Source organism: Gallus gallus, chromosome 11 (assembly GCF_016699485.2).
Source record: "Gallus gallus isolate bGalGal1 chromosome 11, bGalGal1.mat.broiler.GRCg7b, whole genome shotgun sequence".
NCBI classification, from domain to species: Eukaryota; Metazoa; Chordata; class Aves; order Galliformes; family Phasianidae; genus Gallus; species Gallus gallus.
Genome location: NC_052542.1, coordinates 249,412 through 273,621, shown reverse-complemented (window position 1 = coordinate 273,621; position 24,210 = coordinate 249,412). Strand labels below are relative to the sequence as shown.

General features: G+C 40.2%; 1 protein-coding gene across 5 annotated transcripts; it reads left to right on the top strand.

The window, feature by feature from the left end:
• Window positions 1-6: 6 nt before the first annotated feature.
• Window positions 7-16,444, top strand: PRMT7 (protein arginine methyltransferase 7). 5 transcript variants are annotated; one of them, NM_001005831.2, is made up of 18 exons: window positions 7-49; window positions 297-432; window positions 1,400-1,436; window positions 2,230-2,379; window positions 3,703-3,811; window positions 4,141-4,253; window positions 4,989-5,230; window positions 5,359-5,536; window positions 6,597-6,724; window positions 6,976-7,117; window positions 7,661-7,744; window positions 9,144-9,191; window positions 9,512-9,601; window positions 10,234-10,395; window positions 13,693-13,767; window positions 14,320-14,480; window positions 15,537-15,633; window positions 16,228-16,444. In NM_001005831.2, exons 2-18 carry the CDS (start codon window positions 338-340, stop codon window positions 16,384-16,386), a joined length of 2,070 nt encoding a protein of 689 aa, NP_001005831.2. In that variant the 5' UTR covers window positions 7-49; window positions 297-337; the 3' UTR covers window positions 16,387-16,444. The 5 variants fall into 5 exon arrangements, with proteins under 5 accessions (NP_001005831.2, XP_015147771.2, XP_040562955.1 ...); XM_015292285.4 differs by having other exon boundaries at window positions 7-67; XM_040707021.2 differs by having other exon boundaries at window positions 7-158; window positions 295-432.
• The last annotated feature ends 7,766 nt before the right edge of the window (window positions 16,445-24,210 follow it).

Below are 24,210 nucleotides of genomic sequence, written 5' to 3'. Positions count from 1 at the left end.
GCTTCCGGGGTCGGAGATCACGCGTGGTTTGCTGAGAGCCGCTTGGCGGGTAGGGGAGCGGCTGTGGGTGGGCCTTTTGGATTGCTATCTTTATTCCCGGTTAGGGCTGGGGGATGGATTTGGGTTGAGAACGCTCTGGTAACGCAGGGGGAAGGCGGCCAGCAGTGCTGCCGGCCGAGGTGGGAGCAGCACGGATGTGTGCGTGTTTGTGCGTCCACCCGGAGCTGTGAAATGTCCGTTGTGTTCGCTGGAAGGCGGTTTGTTTGCTCTACAACCGATGTTTTGCATCCCTACAGCAAAACTGCCCACACGTAAATAGCATACATCGAGATCGGCCATGAAGACGTTTTGTGGAAGAGCCAACCCGACCACGGGCTCGTTGGAGTGGGTAGAAGAGGACGAGGACTATGACTACCACCAAGAAATTGCGAGGTATGCTGGGAAGTCAGCCTTCTGCTTCGAGGTTGCTTCTGTCTCCATAGAAATCCCAGTGACGTGCAGCCAATGGGACGGGCTGAGTGTTGTGCCGTGTATGGGGCTGAACAGTGAGTGTACGGTCTCATAGAGTATTGTCCAAGAAGTTCCACTGAGGTTTTTCTGAACATTTCCCGGAGGTGCTGATTTTAATACCACTGTTCATCCAATTGTGGCAAAGTCTGTTGGCCGAATTTCTTTCAGATCCATACTGCCACACAGAATTGATGGCTGTCTGTTCCGGACTCAAGTTGTTACTAATCTGTTGGGGTTTGGGTTGGATATTAGGAACAATTCCTTCTCTGACAGAGTGAGGGTGCAGTGGCACAGCTGCCCTGGGAGGTGGGGGTCCCCATCCCTGGAGGTGTCCCAGAGCTGCGGGTTGTGGCACTGAGGGCCGTGGGCAGTGGGCACGGTGGGGTGGGCTGGGGTTGGACCTGGGGATCTTATTGCTCTTTTCCGTCCTTAACAATTCTGTGGTTTTATGATTAATTTGGCTCGAGAATTACAATTGTGTCCTAAATTATAATAAATGCAGCTTTTGGTGTGTCAACTCTGGTAGTTAATGACAGACCGTCATTAGACAGCCTTTAATTGCTTTGTATGAACCTCCCTCCGTCCCAGCTGTTATTTCACAGCTGTTTGTCCAGAGGTCCATACTTTTGGATCCATTGTTGGAGAGAGGATATATGCCAGCAATTAATTAGTTCGTTAACTAATTAATTTGTGACCACACCACTGAATTTACTTAACTCCTTTGGTCTGGGAAACCTCTTGGGACTTCAAAGAGCACATCATAGTTATCTGCACATTCACGGGATGTGGGACTGGTTGCATTAGTAGGGGAAACAAAGTAGGATGTCCTATGAGACCTAGCAGTCTGCAGTGTTTTGCAGTATGTTGATTGGCGTTTTGCTTGTTGCAGATCACGTTACGCAGACATGCTTCACGATAAGGACAGGGTAAGTATAGAAGCAGCAAACTATTGAATGGTGAGGAAGCAGTCGCTTTCTTTCTCTTGAGCTGCTGTCACTGTATGATGGTATAGTCATGTCACAGGATGAAGTGCTCGGATTTGTACTCCTCAAGGTATCTGACCTGCTCTTAGATCAGGAGGTGCCTTCTTATGTCTGTCTGTAGCGTAGTGTTTTTTACTGCCGAATGTGATATTTACACTCTAGCTGCTTTTGTTGCTCTGCATTTGACATTTTTGTTGGGATCTTGGCAGAGCTCACTTGGTAAAACTTCACAGGCTGTAAATGTGAAGCTAGGCTTCATAGTTCTCACAGGAATGTAAGTGAAGTCTGTCCTTATTCTTTCATTATGATTTGGAGCATTTACAGATCAAGACTGTGAAGAAAATTAAGATCAATAGCATATCTACAGGTGTGATGAAGCCTGGAGGAATGGTCTCAGTGTTCTTTATGCTCTCGCCGTTTAGTCACAAACCTTTTAAAAAACTTCTATGTGTCTACAGTGTGACACCTTGAAGCAAAAAGTGTAGCATCTTACATGGTTATTATTATCAGCTTCACAAAATGTCTTGTATTTGTAAATATTTTTGCTAACAGTGGCTTTGGTGTGACTGTATAGCATAAGGAATGACTGTAGGCCTTTTTTGTAAGGATGAATACATATAGTCTGAGAAGGGAAAATTTCTGCACGAAAATTGAAAGTAGGTAGAAGGTTGTTGATCTCATTTTATTAAAAAAGAAATCCCCATTATGTATTTACTTACTTATTTCATTTCCACAGAACATGAAATATTACCAAGGTATTCGCGCTGCCGTGAGCCGAGTAAAGGGAAGAGGTGAGAAAGCAATTGTTCTGGACATAGGGACAGGCACAGGACTCCTGTCTATGATGGCAGCTTCAGCAGGTGCAGATTTCTGCTATGCAGTTGAGGTAAGCATTTGTTACAGATGGCGTCCATGCTCGTAATTTCTTTTTAAGAGCTTCAATGCAGTTGTTGTGTCTTCACAATCAGTGGCGTGGGCGCATTTGCTGTGTTGCACGTTACTTTCTGAAGTGCAGATTTTATATCTTTATGAAAAGACGTAGATCTTAAAAGAGTATAGTTGAAAATGCATAAAACATTTTTTTGGGAACAGTTTCTGTAAATAAGCAGATCATCTAACAGTCTGTTTTTGTACTGCTCTGTCTTCCCTACTAAACTAAACTCCAGTCTAATGTGGAAAACTTGATTAATATTTTTGAAAACAGTGAATATTCTCAGGCTATGTTGCTGATCTTCCTAAGTTTTGGTTCTTGTTGATGGGCTCAGAGCAGTAAATCGAAGCATGGAACACATCTTAATAGAGAGATTGCCTCATGGACTGATTTTTCCATCTCTGTGTTTAGATAGAGCATCTCCTGCTGTATTGATGGTTTTGAATCCTGATGGTTGCTAACAGCAGTTACTTACGCTAAGGGTAATACCAGGAATATTTTGGCCAATTTAACGTGTTCTTATAATGCATTTGTAGAAACAAAGAGAATATTCACTTGTCCCTGGGTTGTGTCTGGAAGCTACAGGTCTATAAGTTCTAGTAGCAGTATATAATTCCAGTTATGGAATTGAGGCTAGGTTCCCATGTGGCCACAAATCTCTTAACCTGAGTAGTCAGATTTCGTGGCTGGGTAGAATATTCAAAATCTGTACGCTTACAAACAGTCTGATCATTAAGCCCTTTTACCACAACCTTCATTATGCTGTTATTTTCTTTATTTTTCTCTTTGTTCTGAAGGAACAAAAACTTTTCTTCAATGTTGTACTGTTAATAAGAGCAGAGTTATGGTACATTTTAGTGACTGTTTCTGTACTGGTTCTTTCTTTCCCTTTTAATTAGTATTTTATTTGTTTATTTTTACATCTTGAGCATGTAAAGGTTTCTCGGAGCCTCTTCTGGTGCATATGTCCCTTTACGTTTATGGACGAGTTTGTTTACTGTAAATGTTAAACAACTCATGAGGTATGTTCTTGTCTTTCAAAAGTTGAAGTGCAGTAGCTTTTGGAGACAGCTGAGAGTCAGGTTTGAACAATGCCATTTGAGGCTTGTGAGCTTTGGAAGGGAGGCTTCAAGTCTTGTTTCGTGGTCATGAACTTCAAACTCGGGAAAAAATACAGGTGTAAAATTTTAGCAACACTAAATGTGCTGCATTTTGTGGTGTTGTATTTTTGAAAGCTAATATTAGCTAACCAGTTTGTTACAATCTTGCCATTTACAGGTTTTCAAACCCATGGCTAATGCTGCTGTGAAGATAGTGGAGAAAAATGGTTTTGGTGACAAGATCAAGGTAATCAACAAGCACTCCACTGAAGTCACGGTTGGGCCAGGTGAGAAATGTAAAGCTAGGTTTAGGTATATATTTCACTACTACCTCAAAACTTTGAGGGAATATGTGTTTTTATACTTCTCCAATTGATTTTAATTAAACAAAGGAAATCCTTTTCTTTCCAGAAAGTAATATTGGAAGATTACTTCACAAGGAAATGTTTCTGGCAGTATTTAAGGAGTTGTGTAGTCAGTAAACTTCTACAGGAAAATGTTTTGCACACTTCAACAGGTTCTCTGTCAGGAGAGTTTTTGAATGACTTGTCCTTTCAGCATACCAGCTTCTTGAAAGATTTGTCTTAGTATAGTAATAGTAAATCATGTCTTTCAGATGGAGATATGCAGTGTCGTGCAAATATCTTGGTAACAGAATTATTTGACACAGAGCTGATAGGAGAAGGTGCTTTACCAACCTACGAGCATGCGCACAAATACCTTGTACAGGTAAGAGAATGTGGTGTGTCAGATTTCTCCCTGGGGGTCTTTTTCAGAGTAGGATAGAGGTAGATGACAGAACTTCAGCTTTCTAGACTTCCTTTCACCTGTTTTTACCTATAGAGGTAATAACACATTTTTTACAGCTATATAAATAGTAATTTTTTACAGCTTTCCATTGTAATTGGTCTGTTTTGCAAAAGCATTACTCCTGAGCTCCACAGTTAGCTTTCAGTTCTGTGTTTATTTAGAACACCTTTTATGTTTTCTATGCTTTAAACATGGTTATGAAGTTGTCACTGAATAAGTATTTGAGCCAGTATTTTGTATCTATATATGAGCTATTTACTCGTTGCAGTAACAGATTCTGTGTTGATGTTGATAACTTAATAGTTAACATGCTTGGAGAAGCTCAAATTATATTTGTCACCTCAGAATGAGAATGCAGATGTAAGTTTAACTGAGCAAGTAAACTCATATTGTTGTATCATTAATATAACAAAGTGATCTTTCAAAGTAATCCTTCTAAAGGATGCCCAGTGGGATGGACAGGCCTATCATATTTCGCAGAGAGAGAGTGTTCCGGTGTCAGAAGTCTGAAATAATTGGAGCTTAAGATTTCAAAGTTCCCGGTCTAATTACTTTTCCTTTAAATTGGTTGGCATTTCAATTGATTTAACTTTCATGTATGTTAATAAATCAGCTTTGTTGAATTCTTTTGCCCTTTGTGTTTTGCACACTCAGGAAGGATGTGAGGCAGTGCCTCACAGGGCAACAGTGTATGTCCAGTTAGTGGAATCCAAAAGAATGTGGTCCTGGAACAAACTGTTTCCTGTTCATGTTGAAGCAGAGGATGGTGAAAAAATTATTGTCTCCCCTTCAGAAATGGAGAACTGTCCAGGTGTTCCTTCTGTTTGCGATATCCAGCTGAACCAGATGCCTTCAAGTGACTTCACTATCCTTAGTGATGTGGTGACTATGTTCAGGTAGAGCAGGCATGGCTTTGTTCAAAACAAAGTTTTTCTTTTAATTGTGCATTCCGCTTAGGAAGCGGGTGAGAATTTCTGAAGAATACTGAACTGTTTCTTTTCACAATTGTGGTGCTTCTCTGCAGTGTGGATTTCAGTAAGCCAGTAAGGAGTGCATCTACCTGCTATAGAGCGCAGCTGGACCCTGTAAAATCTGGCAAGGCACAAATTGTACTTTCCTGGTGGGATATTGACATGGACCCTTCTGGAACAATAAATTGCACAATGGCTCCATACTGGGTAAAACCCATGTCTGCTTTCCAGGTAAAAACTGAGCCCTCAGATACTATCATCAGATGACTTCCAGTAATTATTTAAAGGTCTTTCTGGGTATTTTAAACAGCTGTGTTGTACACTGTATTGGAACTTTGCTAATATTTTATGTATTGGAAGGTGATAAATCATAGAAGTGCAAATTTTAGGCACAGATTTTAGGTTTGCTTTAATGTAAAGCTGAGGCTCCCTGTAGATCTACAGTTCTTGATTTTTTTTATTTTTTTATTTTACTTTCAAGAAATAAAACAATGATTTCCACATTTTTTTAACTAGTCTTTGTCCTTGGTCAGAATATCAGGCTGTGTTTTGCTTTCATGTAGTTTTTGTATTAAATTTCCAAGTGTTTTAACTTTAATATGTTTGTATTCCCATAAAGAAGAGGACTACTTGGGAAAACTGATGAGTTGATAGTGGATATTGAGAGGAATGGGAGATGGCTGTTAAACTAGGCTCCTGTGTTCTTGTATTTACTTGTAGGATAAAGTTAGTCAAAAGGAAACTACAGAGCACTCGTTTGCACTTACTGTGTTTGAGAATAAAAGGGAAAACTGACAAGCTTCGGGGCATTTAGTTGGCTTAACACATTTGCATTACAGAAAGCAACTTTTTGAAACACATAGATGGCTGTGTTGTCGAGTCATAGCAACACTAATTGGGCTCATTTGATTCATGAGACTCCAACCACTGGTCAGTGTCAGTAATTCAATGCATGTTTCTAACATAAGTGAGCTATAGAGGTAAAACAGCATTAATATGCATAAAATGTGTTTTTGTTCTGGTTTTCATTTCATAAAATACAAACTTAAATACACAGCAAGCCACTGGTCTCAGGCTTATCCTATTTCACTACAACTACGTAGAGTACCTTTATTCAATGCACAGTGTTATTCCTTACTCAGCCTTGCTGATATGGACGAGAATCTTTCAACTATTCATGTGTCAGTGCTTCAAAGTCATGCCCATTCTAACTGATTTTTTTGTATTTCTTTACTCGTGTGTTTACTGTTTGAGTTGATCCCTAAGGTTTTGTTTATCAACTCCTTTTCAGTGGAGAGATCACTGGATGCAGTGTGTTTATTTCCTTCCAAAAGAGGAGCAGGTTCTCCAGGGTGAGAAGGTGCACCTGACTGCCTGTCGTGATGAGTACTCCGTGTGGTATACGCTACAGAAAGCCAGGTAATGAGATCTGTGTGTAAGACAGGGATGGTACCTTCCCCCAAGCTGGAATAATTGCTGCACTTACAGCTGAACTATTTTGTGGAAGAATGAGATAAAAACCTAGAGACTAGGAGATTACTGAAAGCCTAAATGAACAAAATACAGTACAGTGAGCAGGTGGAAAAAAAAAATAAAAGTGATGCATAGAAATGAAGCTGAGCTTTGGAGTGCTGGAACCTGTACTTATTCTGCCATTTTTGTTGCTTCAGAGAAGAAGATGAGAATAAGGCAGATGCTCGTGTTGAGAGTCCTGTTTGTAGGTGCCAGGCTCACCTTCTTTGGAACAGGCCACGGTTTGGGGAATTGAATGATCAGAACCGAACACGCCAGTACATCAAGTCTTTGATGAGTGTGAGTGCACGTTGCCTTTGGGTTTCCTGGCTTCTCTGACAGGTGTATTGTTTTAGTTGTAATAATCATTTTTGGAATTTTTTCTCTCTTGCTAAAGAGTTTGTTCATAGAGTGTATTTCGTTTACATCAGCAAATGTGAACTGGATTTTGTTATGGTATAACAATCACCTTTTTGGTGTGGCTTTTGTATTTTTCTGATAGCAAGCAAGCATTTTTTTTAATAGGAATTTTAGGAGCTCTGTTTTTGTGAAAAAGTATGTTGGTGATTGGATAAAGACAGGATTTTTATGATTACGTGTGGAAATAAAAGCATATTCTTCTACACACCAGTGTGTGTTGGTGAAACCATTTACTTACCTAAAATGAGGGATTACATGAACATTTATTGCACTCTTCTGTTCTGCTTGTATTAATCATGTATATCTCAGTCCTTATTTGCCATGCAGCTGTAAAAAGTGAGGGAAAACACCTCCAAAATGTCCAGGACATGAGAATTCCTTTGTTTGGAATAGGAATAACAGCGATAATTTATTTTCCCGTAGGTTCTGAGAACGGATAGTGTTTGCCTTTGCATCAGTGATGGCAGCCTGCTGCCTGTGTTGGCTCACTATCTCGGAGCAGAGCAGGTACAGTACTTCCTCCTGGGTTGGTTTTTTTTTCTGACCTCTGTGTTTTAGCTTGGTGTTTTCAGATCTGTTGTACTCCAGTCCATTATTTAATTATTTCCAGTGCCTCTTCAGTGACAAGCAAGGAAGAGGCTCCCATTGTGTTGAAAAGTAGGTTAAATTTATCAAGCTGAACTCTAGGGAGATAACAGTAACCAATTTTGATGTTTGCCAATGCAAAGCCTTGAATGAAAGTGCTGTTTTTCGTTCCTTGCTGATTGCTGTTTACCTTCATATATGCTGGGCTTTTGAAAATTCCCCCATACAAAATGTCTGGCAGGCTTTTTTTCTTCTTTTCTATTCACAGTTCTATAATTACATTTATTATCCACTTGAAAGTGGAAGGTCTGTAACAACCAGATAAGAGGCTTTAAGAATAGTGAACCTGTGTGTAGATGAAAGACTGAGAGTTGCCTGGCTGTCACATTTACATACATACCTTACTTGATGCATTCCTGCTTGAGGCCCTTCAAACTAAAATTTGTCATAGTAGGACTGAATACCCAGGAATGTGTAATGTAGTATAATCCCAAAGAAGACACTAGGCAGCTCATAGAAATGAACAAACGTGCTGAGGTAAACTAGTGATCCATGGCTCCAGTATTTTTGCCTTTAGTCTTGCAAGAGGCCAGTCTGTTGTCCTATAGACTCATAGCAGCGTGTTGCTTAACAATTCACTAATACTGAATGAAACCTAAATGTTTTCTTATGTTTTTTTTTTCCCTTACTTCAAAATATCTTTACAGATTTATTTATCTTTAAATATGCCTAACTCATCTGGATATCTTGAGTGAACATTCTGATGAACAAGAAAATTAGGGGCAGTTTTGTAGGTTGACTGGCAACATAGTTAAAACTGTTTATCACACTATAACCGTGTTCAGAACTTAAACTGCACGCAATGCCATTCATATCAAGTCCTCCTAAAGCTTCCATCCTGATAAACCTAAATCCCCAAACTGCTTCAGAGTGGACATACGAATACCTGGCTGACTGCAGTCTCGATTTAAGGGTTTTGTTGTAAGAGTTTCCTTTTTAGGAATATCCCTGCGTTTGTTCAGAGATAAATATATGCCTAGAGCAAACACTGATGTTATGTGCATCTTAAAAAAGGAAAATAAATGGTTGCATTCAGTACTGTTTTTTTTTCCCTCTTGCACAGCTGTGAAAGCAGCATTATATGGCCAGTAGCTATTGAGAGTTTTATTGACAAAGGACTGTAGCATAGGTGTGTGTTTTTTATTAACTGTGTGCAGGTTCAGTTCATTAGAGTATCAAAGTATCTCCATCATTCAATCTATTGTCATTTTAACTAAGAACTACAAAGCTAGTTTGACTGTCTGTGGTGTATTTTCTGTAGGTGTTTACGTTAGAAAACTCTGCTGTGTCCTGCTCTGTCATGAAAAAAGTGAGTATTTGGTTTTGTCTTAGTCTAATCCTTAAAAAGATGAGTGGAATGTGAGAGCACCACGTTGTGTGCACCAGCCTCACCCAGGAGATGAGAGCTGGCAGTTCTTTTTTCCTGCTGAGGGATGCTCTGAGTGCACGCGCCCTTCGGGAACAGACTTCAGGAACATCCTGAGGGCTGACTTGTGGAAGGCAGTTCTTAAAAGTTTCTTTTGGGTGTTTGTTTCTTTCTTGTCTATTCTTTATTAAAATATTATTTTGGTGTGGATGTGAGTCTCAATTGTAGCTTTTTACGAAGACAGAATGTTACTTTTTTTCTAGTTTTTTAAAGCCAATCATCTTGAAGATAAAATTAAAATAGTAGAAGCCAGACCTGAGTTGTTGACATCATCTCACTTGGAAGAGAAAAAGGTATGGAACGGTTGTCCAGTACTGAGTCTCAGTGGTATGACAGGAAGAGGAATATGAGGGTGGCTTTTGCTTTCCAGTTGTGCTGCTGTAAGCACAGTGAACTGCAGTTTGTACAAAGTAGCAGCCATTTGAGACTTCCACCCCCTGAAACTGAGTGAAGCGCAGTTTTAAAGACTTGGAGGTTTTTTGTTGTTTTTTTGGTTTTGCTTTGCTTTGCCTTTTAAAGGTATGATTTTCCCTTCCAGCACAATCTACACCTGTTGTTGTAACAACAGTTAAGCCAGTTTAACTGCATGGATACTTTGGGGCTGCAGCTCTTCTTCCTCAAGGCAACATGAAGGTCGCAGTCTATCAGGATGTCCTAAAATCCTTATACTTGCAGAGTTCTGTGACACTTCTTATTAAGCTTTCCATTTGAAAACTGCAGCATTTTTTCATGGAATTTTGTTTTAAAATTCAGCAACTTGAAAAGCTGTCTGTTATACAGTATTAAATCTGTATGGAAAAGGTTTTATCTAGATGACTTTGCTTGCTATATTGCATTGTCAGCTACTGAATATGTAACTAGCCTATGTTATTCTTTGAGCTGTTCTTCTCTATTATAGCACTTTCTGTCTCTTTTCTTTGCCAAGATCTCTGTTCTTGTTGGAGAGCCATTTTTCACGACAAGCTTGTTGCCATGGCACAACCTGTATTTCTGGTACGCTAGAACGGCTGTGACCGAGCATCTTGCCAGCGATGTCACTGTCTTACCTCAGTCTGCTGCCTTGCACATGATGATCGTGGAGTTTCAGGTGGGAGTGTTTAAAACCATCCATTTTGCATTGATATGAATTCACCTAAAACTGAGTCCACTTTCATAAGTTTTTAACACCAAGTTTATGTAGTTATAGTGCTGTTCACTTTGATGTGCGTTGTGCTTGCCACCTGAGGGGAGCATATTTGACATCTTGGAGATGAGTTTTGACATTTCAGCCACCCCTTATCAGAAAATTACCTTGAACGTTTTTGCCATTTTAAATGAAAAGATTGAATGCTTTAAAATATTTTTTTTTAGGTTAGACAGATATTACCGAGCATGTCAGAATTGTGGTTATTTATGAAATGTAATATTCTGTAAAATCATGATTTTTAAAACGATACTGAGTGTGAGACCATAAGTAGATTCCACAATTGCATGTTCACTTTCTTAGAGAATGCACACAATTATAAACTTGGGGTCATATCAGGTTGAAAAGTAATCTTTGAGAAATTTTACAAAGGTATAAAATTGCAGAAGTACTCAATATACTGTTTCTGTCCAGTAGCTGAAGTGAGGGAACTCTCTAGTCTGAAATCGTGTCATAAAATGTGCACATCTATAAAACAAAAAAATGCAATATTATCTAATGTATGTTCATGTAATCATAACCTTCAGTTTCTTTTCAAAATTCCAGTTCTTCTCTCTCCTCTAATTGACCAACTGTGCAGTTTTGTCTGAACTTTCTTTCGCTTCATAGGGAAAGAAATGGAGTATCATTCTGATACTCTTCAACCTTGTTCCCACTCTTCTACCCTTGATATGTACACAAGAAAACATGTATGTTCTTTTTTCCTGTGTGATTATTCATCCACATTGCATGTTTTTGCATGGAGTTCATGGTTTTCTGCAGAAGTGTAGAGAATTTGAAATATATTCTGAGAAAATAATGTAAATCGAAGTCATGTAATAGGAAGCAGATGTTTAATCAACAGTAATCAGATTGAAATAAGCAGTTAATTTTAATCTTATGCTCTTTTATCCTGAGGATTTACATCCCTACAATTCAAAGGGTTTCATAAGAGAGTAAATACTATTCCCTCCATGTTTTGGATGACAAAACTGAAGCACACGGACCGATGATTAAGTTTATTCTGTAATCTAATAGCTGAACCTAGAATGGCATTCATATGACCTGAACCTCAGTTTTATGCTTTTGTGTTCAGTGTTGTGTTCAGAGATGATCCTATGTGGCTGCTGTGTTAGAACGTAGAATTTGCTGTGTTCCATTGAGCTACTCCAAAAGTTGTAACTTAAATGTGGTGCTCTTTGTTCAGTGTTGAATCTGGTCTGAAACACTAGAATGTGTTTAGTTTTGTTTTGGTTTTAGATAAGCTCTGCATTTGTCAGTTCTGGGTTAGACAGAAGAAACAGACAAACTCTTGTGAGGTATTCTGCAGAAGTTCTGTAGCCTTTTCTGTGTTGTCAGAATAGCAGTATCTCATTACATTTAGGCAATTAGCTGAAGCTGGATTCTGGAGAAGACATTTGATGAACATTTTCCAGTTATAAATGTGTTAGTTCATAATTTCGTTTGTGGAGCAGGATGCTACGTGCCTAATTTCATAGTTCTAATAACGTAATATTGTTGAAGTCTGTAGCTACCAATGATTAGTTATGGGATGTTATCTTCAGAGGTGAATGCAGAGAGATTCCATGCACAAAATGTCTCATAATCCTATTTAAAGTTCTAATGCATCTTGTTCACCATCGGTGAGGTTAATATGACCTGGCAAACAGGTGTGGTAGAAAATCTATGTCATTTAAGTCTTCTGTGGGCCATAGAGGGGAAAACTATATTGTAAATCTTTCATGCCTTAATCTCTCTTTCACTGTCAGTTAATTCTTCCTGCAAACTGGGGGAGAAAATGTTAGGATTACATGTTCACTGTGAGTGCTCAATGTGTAAGGTCTTTTTCTTCTCCCTTTCTCCCCCATTGCCTTGAATATTACGTGCAGTTTTGGTCTCCATACTATAAAAAGGATATTAAGATACTTGAATGTGTCTGTAGGAGTCCAACAAAACTGATAAAAAGACTGTGAGGTTGGTCAAACAGTAGAACAGTCTTCCTATCGAGGTACTTGGTGTGACCCATGCCTGTCAGTGTTGAAGAGACATTTAGACAATGCCCTTTATAATATGCTTTAACCTTTGGTAAGCCCTGAAGTGGTAAGGCAGTTGGACTTGACCATCTCTGGAGGTCCTTTAAGCTGAACTATCCCATCCCATATATTTGGTTGTGAAACACAATAATGAACAGGTAATAAAAATGTGTATGTCTCCAGTTAGTGAGTGTTCTTGTTCTATTAGAGACCATTAATGCAGTTTAAGAAAAGGCAGAAGTTGAACTGAATCACTCGTCTAAACTCACTAAGAGGCGTAGTATGAAGTGCCTAAAATGAGTTTACTCATCTTTGGAGTGCTAAAGGGAAGCATGATAGTCCAATGAGCTGTAAGATGTTTGGTTCACACTAGTCTGCTAAATGTAAACCAACTGCTTGAGTAGTTGGTTGATCAAACCATTGCAGCGACTGACTGGAGAACATTTGTGTGAGGCCCTAAATAATAATATTATTTGGAGAGTAAATCTTGTCATCTGTGTCCATTTGTATTTTTAAGACAATACAATGCACCCTGTGAATTTTTGAGAGCATATTGCCTTCAGTTCACCCAGTAATGTAATTTTTATCTGGCTATTGTGAATTTGTTGTATTACCACTAAACTTTGTTCTCCATCTAAATAGATGAGGAAATATTCCCTAAAATATTCATTCAACAGAGTGGTTTCTTTTCATGTTTTTTCTTATGATTACACAGAAACTGCTCTTGTAGTGAGAATTCAAATCTTCTGAAGGAAAATTACATCAATTTTAGGGCAAGAATATTTTTGTTTTAGTTCCATATGTAATATTTATGTATCTTTTACCTCCCTTTACCAAATATACATTCTACAAGGAAGAGTGATGGTTTTTTTTCTTGTCTTCAGACAGAAGTGCTCAGCACTGATATATCCTTAGTTAGGAAGGAACTGATTCAGACCAATTCACTTAGTGAAGATCAACTAAAATACAAATCCTCACAGTATTGACTACCTTAAATTCTACTAAACTAGGTCTGAATTCCATCCTGTGATTTAGAGGTGTAATGTAGTATGTCCTGTTGTGTGGCAGCCTAGGTTTGGCTGATCTAATATGCCCGGGCTGGAGGGAGGTACATGCACTTTACTAACAGTTGACTTTACAGCTAAAACTCTTTCCATTAACAGAGTCAAAATCCTGTTTTCCTTTTCAGGACTTATGGAGAATCCGGAGTCCATGTGGCACCTGTGAAGGTTTTGATGTCCAGACTATGGATGACATGATTAAAGTAAGGCTGTTTAACAATGAATGTGTTAGTCAACACCACTGTTGCAGTCTTTCATAAATATTGTGGCTGTTGAATAAACTCATCTGGGAGTTGTTCATAAGTGAATCCTGCAGTCCTCGCTTGCCCTTGCAGGTACTTTTGGTAGTGAGCAGGGCTGTTTGAGAAACTGATGAGACTGATGAAAGGATGAGATTTATCTGTCAGTTTCTAGAGTTGCATTGTATATCTCCGTATTTGTGGTAGCCATTTAGATTGACTTTATAGTCACTGTGTGGGAGTACAGGCCGCTGTAGAGTAGAATTCATCTCAAGAGAGAAGTTTGAATGCACTGTATCTTGAAAATATCCATTTTTATCTGCCTATTGAGGACTGTAGTCCTAGCAATTAGTGCATGCATGCAGTACGTGGTTTTCCTTTACCTAAGCAGTGCAGTCCTATGCTGTCGGAACTTTACTGCTTAAATACTCTGAAATCATGATGCATAATTTGAAAACAGGGACTATCTGCCTTTGGATTGTTTTCAGATAATTTTATTACTTTTTCTTTCTTCAGAATTCTCTGAATTTTAGAGAATCAAAGGAAGCAGAACCTCACCCTCTGTGGGAATACCCTTGCAAGTCACTCTCCAATCCCCAGGAGGTTTTGTTATTTGACTTCAGAAAGACTGTACCACAACACTGTCTCAGCACAGAGGGGTCTGTAAATCTTTTACGGTGAGTTTTGTCATTGCTATAAATGGTTTTCAAAGTGTGTGTGTTAACTAGGGGCATCATAATTAACAATTGGTAAAAATGCAACCTAAAGTTGTGGAATTTACTCCAACATGAATTTCCCATGGCTACTCACGGTAGGCTTCAACAGTGAGAGGGTAATTTAGATAATGTGCCTGTATTTCAAGAATAACATTTTAATAGATGTCACTATGATTTAAAATGTAAACAGGTTAATTTGTAGTTTACATAAAACAAATTGTTTGTTTTTTTGCAATCTTTGAATTTGTTCCCTGTTGCTGTGTTCCTGCAGACGAAGCTCCTATTTAGCTTTCCAAATTATTCTGTTTAATGGCTTTGAAGTGTACACAATGTTTCCCTTTAGCTATAATTCTGACAATCTTGGTATTTTTCATGTCATCCGAGATACTTTTCATCATAACTACAGATTGTAATTACTGCTGTTCAGATGTGAAATGCTGTTAAAAATTAAAAAGCAGGGAGAAGTTACTTGCAACTGTCCAGGATTTATGTAAGTGGGTGTTTCCATTGTGAAGCCCAATTAATAGTTACACAAAACCCAGAACCATCTGTGTAGGGTCTCTGTTGCCTTTGCACCAGTTGTATTTACAGGCAGTATGCCAGCGTGACCTCTGCCCTTGTGAAGCACGGACTTGAAGTGAGATGGAATGTGTGATTAATAAAAATGATACAAACTGGGGTCTGTGAAGGAGATACTCTCCAAACACGCCATATCATTTCTGCCATGCTTTATTAAGTGCCTGTTAAATGGCTGTGTTTATTAGCAGATCTAGTTATGACTTAACTTCCTCTTCATTGTCTTTTTTAGATTTCATGTCTGCAAATGTTTAAGAAGTTGCCAATCATTTACCAAATTATTCATCTGTTCAATTTGTTTTCAGAGAAACAAGTTATTCATGCTTTTACAGCTCTCACTCTCTCCCAGCTAGATGAGGAATGGGTGCAGTGTTTAAAGACATCAGTGTTATATAAAGATAATGCTATGGTGATGGATTTTAATCCCCTGCCTCTCTCCAGAAAGGGAAAGAGCCATGGAGCAGTTCTGTGGATGGAATATCATCTTACTGCTGATATCTCAGTTAGTACAGGACTGATGCAGATTTCAAATGAAAAGGTACTTCTTCAATCTAATTTTATTATCTCTCCAAGTCTGTTAGGATTACAGTGCTGAAAAATGAGTCTCAGTTGGCCATGCTTGATTTACATAGTGCTCTTTATTAAACTCTTTGAATATTATGTAAACAGAGCTAGTAGAGCTATGTTTATATATTTGTGGGAAGACTCTTAAAATAAGAGTCAGAATTGGCTCCAAATACTTCTGTAGATTGGAACCACATACAGAATACAGATAGGATGCTAGTTCAAAGTAGTATTTGTACAACTTAAATACAACTTGCTTGTAAACGACATAGAATTTCCTTTTCTCAGTTAAACAAAGGAAAAATTAGAGAAGGTGTTTTTGGTATTCTATGTAAATACTGTTTGACCACATCTGTTTGTTGTCTGCAACTTCAATGTGCAGCATAGCATGTTAGAGTTGAAGTTACGCATTCCTTTAACGAGGGATTGGCCATGATTGTGCGGACTTGTATCTGATCTCTCTGTACTGAACTGAAAATAAGAACTCTTGTGCTCTTATTGCATTATTACTGTTCAGTAGTAACATCCTAGGATTGTAACTACTTTCACTTTTAACTCTCTCCTGTAGGGAAACTGTGAATGGAATCCCCACTGCAAGCAAGCTGTCTATTTTTTCAGTTCTGTTATTGAATCAGAAACTCTGGCAGACGTCCCTACTGCTGTCACGTATGCAATAAAGTTTGACACAAAGACAGGAGAGATTGCCATGGATTTTAAGCTATTATAAAGTACTTTCACTTGTGATGTAAATTATAATAAACTTATACAGTATTCTTTGTATGGCAGAGGGGTTTTTTGTTGTTGTTTTTTTTTTTTAATTGTGCTTAGAGAGCAAGCATTCTGAAAAATACTTTTAAATCTTTTTGGTTTCATTTTAAAAATACCTACCCAGGGAGGGAGAGAGAGAAACCTTCCCTTGAAGCAGGTATTCCTTGCAGGATTTATATTGCAGCTATGCACATACTTGCTAACATCTCTTCGGTGTGCAAGTATGTGTATTTTGGGGTGCTGAATAACCTTATGGGAATACAAAATAGTTGGTGTACTGGGTATTATCTGGCATATTAGCAGATGAAGACTCTAAACCTTATGCTGACATTAGATAAGTGCGAGTTAAACTCATCTATTTCTAGGCTTTGCTCTTGTTGCTGTCTAATGGAAGTTAATCATCAGGGTGCACAAAAAGAAATCCCAAGTCAAGCTACATATGTGTGTTAGTATGCTCATTAGGGAAGAGGAACTATCCGAGCTATTTGCAGAATCCTGTACGTTGTAGTTAGTATTAAACTGAAATAGCCTGTGAATTAAAGTATGTTGCACTGACTTTCTTCTGGAGTCTGATACGCTGCTTTTCTGAAGAGACATTTACTGAACAGTGGGCAAAGTCTAGAATATATAACTGAAAATTAGAAAATGTACAGATTTGGGTTAATTGTAAGTGACCAAATGATGATAGTCTGACCAGAAATAAAAGAAAATGAGCCATAGCCTAAAAACAGTCAGATATCTATAGGATATAGGTAACGTGTATACGTGCAAACTTTTGGCTTATATCCATTCCATAAGTGGTCTGAATAATATCTGCAAGATCAGGTAAGGTGTAAGTTGTTCTGCAATAGCATATTGTCCATAACTGAGGTTTTTTAGCTGCGTTCCAAATTCTGTTGGGAGAAATTGCAGTGTGTGATCGTGTGCAATTAATTCTGCTTTAGATGAACAATCAATTGCTCTGCCTTGTCTGTGTGTTCTGTGAAGTCAAATAGAAAATCAATGTACTGCCTGCCCTAAATCATGTCACCCAGCTGCAGGGATAACTGCATACCAAAGCTAATCCCATTTCCTCCGAGCAGCAACTTCTGTCAAGTGACAGGAATACTGTAAAGAAGCCATGAGGGAGCAGGAGCCTTCTCTGCTTTGCCTGGTCACCACGGTGAGTAGGAGTTTTTCCTCTTCCCAAGTGTGTGATCATATTGATGGACCTGAAAGCCGTCTGAAATACTGCTAAATATTTTCCTGACCAAGATCTTAGCACTTAATAAATGTAAGGAGTTGGGAAGAGAAGGATTACATAACTAACAATTTTCTCTAGAGGAGAAAGCTCCTGACAAGGTCTGTGGATTTCACTTTTGGAAACTGTACTTTTAGGATACTTAACCTCAGACTCACATTTCTTACAAAATTGATTGCAATATATAAGTCACTCTGAACAGTTGTTTCTGATTTTGATTCACTGCTCGTAGCCCACAGACAGTTTAGTATCACAGATCTGTTTGTTGTGTGCTGATACACCGAGGTCTACAATTGCAAGGGGAACAATAAATGGGCTAAAAAGCTTGGCCCTGTTACTGTTCCTTTTGTTCCAGTATTTATTACTCTATTTTCAAGAAGACTGCATTTTTATATTTGTATTACAATTATATATAAAATAAATTAATATGTACAAATCTGAGTGCATGAGGTTTGCATTTTATAGCTTCTCTTGAAGAAGGTAACAGGAGAACACAGCTAGGTGCTGCCTCCTGGGGCCTGATACAGAGAGTTTGAGCTGCTGTGCAATACAAAAAGCTTCTGAGGGTGCTTTGCTTACTGCACAACTAAAGCAAAATCTAACAGAAGCATGCAGTGTTCTGATGGGAACACAGAATTAAGAGACAGCAATATAACAGAATTTATTTTTAAGAAATAAAAATAAAACCAATGCAGCCGAGGTTACAGTGTTTTCATGTCTAGTGTTAACTTTCTCATAGATAACTGTATATGTATGTGCCTGAATCAGATGTTTGCTATGATGTCAAATGAAAGAAGGGGAGGTTTAGGTTGGATATTAGAAGGGAGTTTTTCCCCCAGAGGGTGGTGACGCACTGAACAGGTTGCCCAAGGAGGATGTGGATGCCCCATCCCTGCAGGCATTCAAGGCAGCCTGGTCTGGTGGTTGGTGACCCTGCACACAGCAGGGGGTTGGAACTGGATGAGCATTGTGGGCCTCTTTAACCCAGGCCATTCTATGAATTTATGATTCTAAATTTATTTTGATGGGAATTTGTATTTTGTTATTAGTGTTATATGTTGGAGATATGTATGCACTATGATAGATGCTAGGCACTCTGGCTTAGAGGTATCCTTCTCAAACCTTTTTGATTTTGTGAGACTTGACTTTGTTCAGACTTGCAAAGGTGAGCATAGCAAAAGTGAAGGCTATAAGGAAAATGTAGTAGCATTTCTGCAGAACTGTGCTTCTAGAGCTGAACGGTGGCAATTAATGTAAGTCATTATTAGCATGTGAGGAAAAACATCTTAAGTTTCAGTATTCCTAGAGCAATAAATATATTGCTGATGCGAGGAAGAAGGGAATCTGGAACACTGCATATTTTAGCACCTATGTGTTCTTTAGAAGAACAGAATCTGATGAATGTACTCAGGAAACCTGGTTTGCCATGAGTGCTGTTAACATTGTTAATGCTTTCTGGAATGCTTGTGTACTTAGGCATTGAACCTGCTTTGGGGGTTTGGTTAGTACGCATGGAAATTGTTAGGTTGAAACAAGCCCTTACCACATATATGGTTTCAATGTTTTTGCATCAGCCATGCCATTCATTAAATTCTGTTATGTAGAAAACATAAAAATATTGGTAAGAATCTGGGTGAATCAGGGGAAGCTTTGTTCACCTGTTCTGAGGAGTACATAGCATATCATCATAGACTCATCATAGAATGGCTGGGGTTGGAAGAGACCTTAAAGGTCATCTTGTTCCAACCCCTGCTGTGATCTAGTTGTCACCCACCAGGTCAGGCTGCCCAAAGCCCCATCCAGCAGTGGGGCATCCACATTTGTTCTGGGCAGTATCTTCCAGTGCTTCAGCAACCTTGTAGTGTAGCAGTATTCCTTGGCTTCTGTAAATTCTTCATGGTAGACTTAAAAACACAGTATGATCTGTAAATTGTGTGGAAAACAGCTTCATGCAGGGGGAAACTCTCCATTCCTTGCATATGTGTATTTTTAAAACAAAGCACTTATCTCTGTCCTTTTCCACAGGGCATTTTACTGCAAGCACACAGGGGGAAAAAAAAAAGCCAGTTTATCAGAAAAACACATCTACCCAGTAGCAACATTTCAACTCCTGTTTGTTCCCAGCCTTGACAGAAGCATTGCCACGATGTGCTGAGTTGGAAGAGCTCCTGGCTATTGGCATCTCAATAAGTTGATCAGCCTGTTTTCTCCAGGAAAGAAACTTATTCTCTGCTGCCTCCAGAGGCATTCCTCCCCCCCCTCCCCAAATGACAACAGGTTTGATCCTGACTAAGCCTGCAGGCATAGATGCATGTTTTAAAAGAAACAAGATCTCCTGCCACCACTGAACGGATGTTATAGCTCATATACTGCATGAGAGCCAATATGTAATGGACTGATTTTTGTATGTGGCACAAGAAGAAATATTTCCAGTAAAGACAGGCTTTATTAAAGTATTAAGAATGATCATACATTAAAAATTGTTGCCGTCCATGTTCCCTACCACAGTTCTGCTGCTAAGATAACTTTGGTGTAGCTCGGAAGTCTTAGCAACATTTGCTGGATGTTAGCACGTGGTTATCCCAGCGCCAGTCCACGAGAGGGTGCTGAGAATCCGCTCCTAATTTCTCAGAGCATTTCCAGTTCCTACATGTTTACTTCTGTTAGGGAAAGGTGCACAGACTTGCAATGCAGCGGTCTCATCTGTGCAAATAAAATGTTCATGCTGTTGTAAGATACACCGTGCATACACACTGAAATGGAAAATGAGTATTAAGACAGTGACAACTGCTGGTGAGACTGATATGGACATGCACCTACAATGAGCAGGCAGGTGAAGTGTCCCCTTTTAAATACGTCAAATTAATAATATTCTTAGAACAGTGAAGTTGTAGTCCTGGTGAAGCAAAGTCTCGCATTTTATTTAAAAGGTGTTTTCTAAGTCATGGCAGCTGCAATCTCTGTTTCCACGCTGCAGAACTGCTGCCTTTTGTCTGAAGGCCGGGCGACCCCAGGGCTGGGATCCAGGAGCTTGCTTTTCTCCTTCATTAGCCCTTCGGAACTGCTCGGTGTAGGCTTCCTGCATTTAACAAGATAGAGGATGCAGTTCGAGACTAATTCATTTAGGCACTCATCTTTTGTATTCTATTTGTAGTTACAGCTGGTTGTTAGGAGGGAAGGAGACTTGCAGCTTCTTCACGGTAGATTTTTCTAGTGACGATGGTGAGCTGAATACAAGAGGTGCTTGCGTCGTCGTTTTACCTTATTGACCCTGCTGGCAATGCAGACTGTTAATGTGGTTTGGTACTTAATGGTCTTCAAACTGCATGTTTCCAGGCATTTAATGTGGATTAATGATTCAGATGCTTCTCAGAGAGAGGTATGCATTATCAGCCCTGCTTTTTAGATGAGGAGAAACCAAGAGTGGTTTGTGTGGGTGTTGAAGTGTTTCATCTGCCCCAAGATCGTTGTAAGATTAGGGCCTTGGAGCTAAAAATGACTTGCTCAGGGCTGCACAGCGTCAACTAATCCCCTGGCTCCCTCGCTCTGCTTTAATCATTTGTTTGCTTAGTGCAGTGTGATTTCAAGTGCAGCCTTAGGAGGTTTGACCGAGATACCGCAGATAAAGACTCACAGGCAGCAAATCCTTGGATACTTCAGTAATTAAAGCCATGGTTTAAAATATATATATATATATAAGGCCACAGGGCTCTGTTGTTGTTTTGAAGGCTGTCACAAAGGTGACCCACTTTTTTTTTTTTCCCAGCAGGGGTTCTTATCTAGGATTTGAGAGCCCTAAAGATGCCTCTTCTGTGGACACAGGCACTGATCAGAGAATGAGAGCTGCTCTGTGTGAAGGGGAAGCCCTTCGACTGAGGGCTGGTGGCTCGCTGTGGCCTGTGGGCACTGCCCCAGTCTGTGGTGGCTCTGCCACTGCCCACAGGGCCTCCTCCTCTTCCTCAGGGCTGTGCTGAACAGCAGCTGCATAACCAAGTAGCAGGCACTGGTTTATTGCACCCTGCTCAGCAAGGCTGAGGGATCCTGCTCCAATAAAGTGACTGCATGCCTCATGTTAAGAGTATCTGAGAAGCCAATTATTCACAACCCTGAGAATCAGCAAATAAATCAGGCTGCTGCAGTGAATGGCATTGAGGGGGAGAGAGGCAAACAGCCCTCGTTGCAGTACTTGAAGATGACAGCTGAGAGGAAATATGACACACTTCTAGGAACCGACGAGGTGACTGTCCTGCAGGCCTGCATGCATAATCTCACACCCCCTCCCAGGCAAAGGCATTTGTATCAAAGGATGGGTGCCCCAATCGCTGTCCCTGGATGGCTGTGGGCGTCTGTGCTGGGGAAGGTGAGGGGGGCACCTATGAGGGCTGTGCCGCGGCCCCTCCGCCGCTCTCGCCTTTTTCCCCCCTCTGCGTGGCGCGCGCTGCGCTGCTGATTGGCTGGGCCTTCTCCTCAGGGCGGTGGGCGCCATTTTGGCCGCCTGCAGCCTCGTGGTGGGGTGGATTTGTTCTTTTCGCTCTGCCCGTTTTCCCCGACGAGAGAGCGGCTGCTGGGGACAGTGCTTCGCCTGAGCGCCGCGGGACGCAGCTGTGAGGCGTAACGGTGAGGAACGGCTGGGCTGGCCGAGCTGGAGCGGGTGGCGCCGGGGTGTGAAGGCTGGGTGGGGACTGCTGCCGTGGGCTGTGCTCGTCTCGTCGTGATGGCTCTGCACGGCGGGCTGCGGCCTTACCGGGCCCTGCTGCTGTTTTCTGCATGAAATAAGCAGCGCCACCTGTTTCCAGCCCACCGGTTTGTATAAGGGAGCAAACTTTGGCTGGGTCAGCAGCCTGCTTTGTGCCAGGAGTCGTAGTGGGACTTCTGAGACAAAACTTGTGGTGTTGAGTCTGTTTGTGTGATGGTGGGACCAGACAAACCATGCACAATTGGGGGTGTGAAAAAAATACTGTGCAATTTTGCTTGCTCCTTTGTGTGTATCATGGCATGCCACTCTTGTTCTGATCAAGCAAAAGCCAATACAGCCTCTTTGGTACTGCATGTGCAGTCCTCTGGTATAATAAAAGGCATAACTTTGTATTTTATCACTGAAATTTCGTTGCTTTCAGAGTTAATTTGCAGGAGAACTTTCATTTTTCTAACAGAGCTGGCTTTATAAATAACAAAACAACTCGTGCTGTCAGACAGAAAAGCAGAATGTGGTGTGTGGGGGGGTTGTTTGTTTGTTTTGTGGTTTCTGAGTTACAGGTGGCATTTATACCCTACTTTTCCTTCATCAAGAGGAAAGAGGAGGGAGGGTAACAAATGAATGCATGTTTATTGTACCTCCTGTGTGATGTGAACCAGCTGAGACAGACTGCCCTCAGCTGCATGCCTATAGCGGTCTGTCATTCTGCTTCTCAGGTAGAGTGTTTCCATCTAAGTGATTAAAATGGCTTTTAGACTTCAGTCTGGTGGTTTTATTCTGCTCATAGAGTTAATGTGATGGTCCATGAAGTGAACTTGATGTCGCATCTCCTTGAGCTACGGCCTTGCCCAAGTCAGTGTCCATCTCTTCCATTCCTCCCACCTCTGCGTTGTGGTAAGGACTGGGCTGTCTAGCCATGCAGAGTTTCAAGAGGCTCACAGAAAAGCAAGCCAGAGGCCTCTCAGAATTAGCATTGTCAGAATTAGTAGAGTTTCTCTTAAACAAAAGGTGCTTCTGCCTACAGAAGGGTTTCAGTTAAAGTTTATGCTTCTGGAACTGTGCTGTGGAAAGAAAGCCACAAAACTTTTATGTGAAGGAGCCGACAAAGCATGAGGAAAATGTGGTAAGGTGACAATGAAGGCAGTCTCATTTAGTCTCTGTGGCATTAGAGAGCACTATTCCTAGGCATAGCGTGCAGAAGGATGGAGGTCTTGTGGAGGCTTGTTAATGTTTTATGGTCTTGTGTAGAAAACTGGGCTAATGTATTATGTTATGATGGGTCTTAGCAGCTCTTTTCTCAAGAGGATGTCAGAAGTTTGTGGTTTTGGGTTTAACTGCATGTGTCTGGATGTTCATATTTTGGAGATTGTCTTCTGTTAAGATTTTCCATTTTATTATTTATGTACCTGACTCAACTTTAGCTTCACAGGGCACAGGAGTGATACCTCTTCCATGGTAGTTCAGGGCTGTGATTCTAACTGTAGTATGGTGGTTTGTAGGCTTTGCCACTTCTTCTACAGGTTGTTTCTTGTTATGTTTCTGTTTTGCATGAGTCTGGCAGGGAAGATGCAACTCTTCTACTTATCTGCCTCCCCTTTCTTTTTGCATGATACACAACAGCCAGCATTCAGCAAAAACTAGCAGTGCCCTCTATGTCAAGCAGCAGACTAAAAGAACTGTAAGGTCAACTTTGATGTTAAATGTACGTTTTCACCCTTTGGTATTATCTTGGTAGATACCTTGCAAGATATGTCAAAGAAGTCTACAAAAGAGAAGGCAGGGAAAAATCTAGAAGGAACTTTGTCTTTCAATACAAAACAGTACTTTTGTCTATTTTAGCAGGGTAC

Coding starts and splice junctions, on each gene's coding strand:
- PRMT7 (NM_001005831.2), top strand. CDS start 338: ATGAAGACGTTTTGTGGAAGAGCCAACCCGACCACGGGCTCGTTGGAG. Junction 1,437..2,229: donor TGCTTCACGATAAGGACAGG/GTAAGTATAGAA, acceptor TCATTTCCACAG/AACATGAAATATTACCAAGG. Junction 15,634..16,227: donor TGCAGATTTCAAATGAAAAG/GTACTTCTTCAA, acceptor TCTCTCCTGTAG/GGAAACTGTGAATGGAATCC.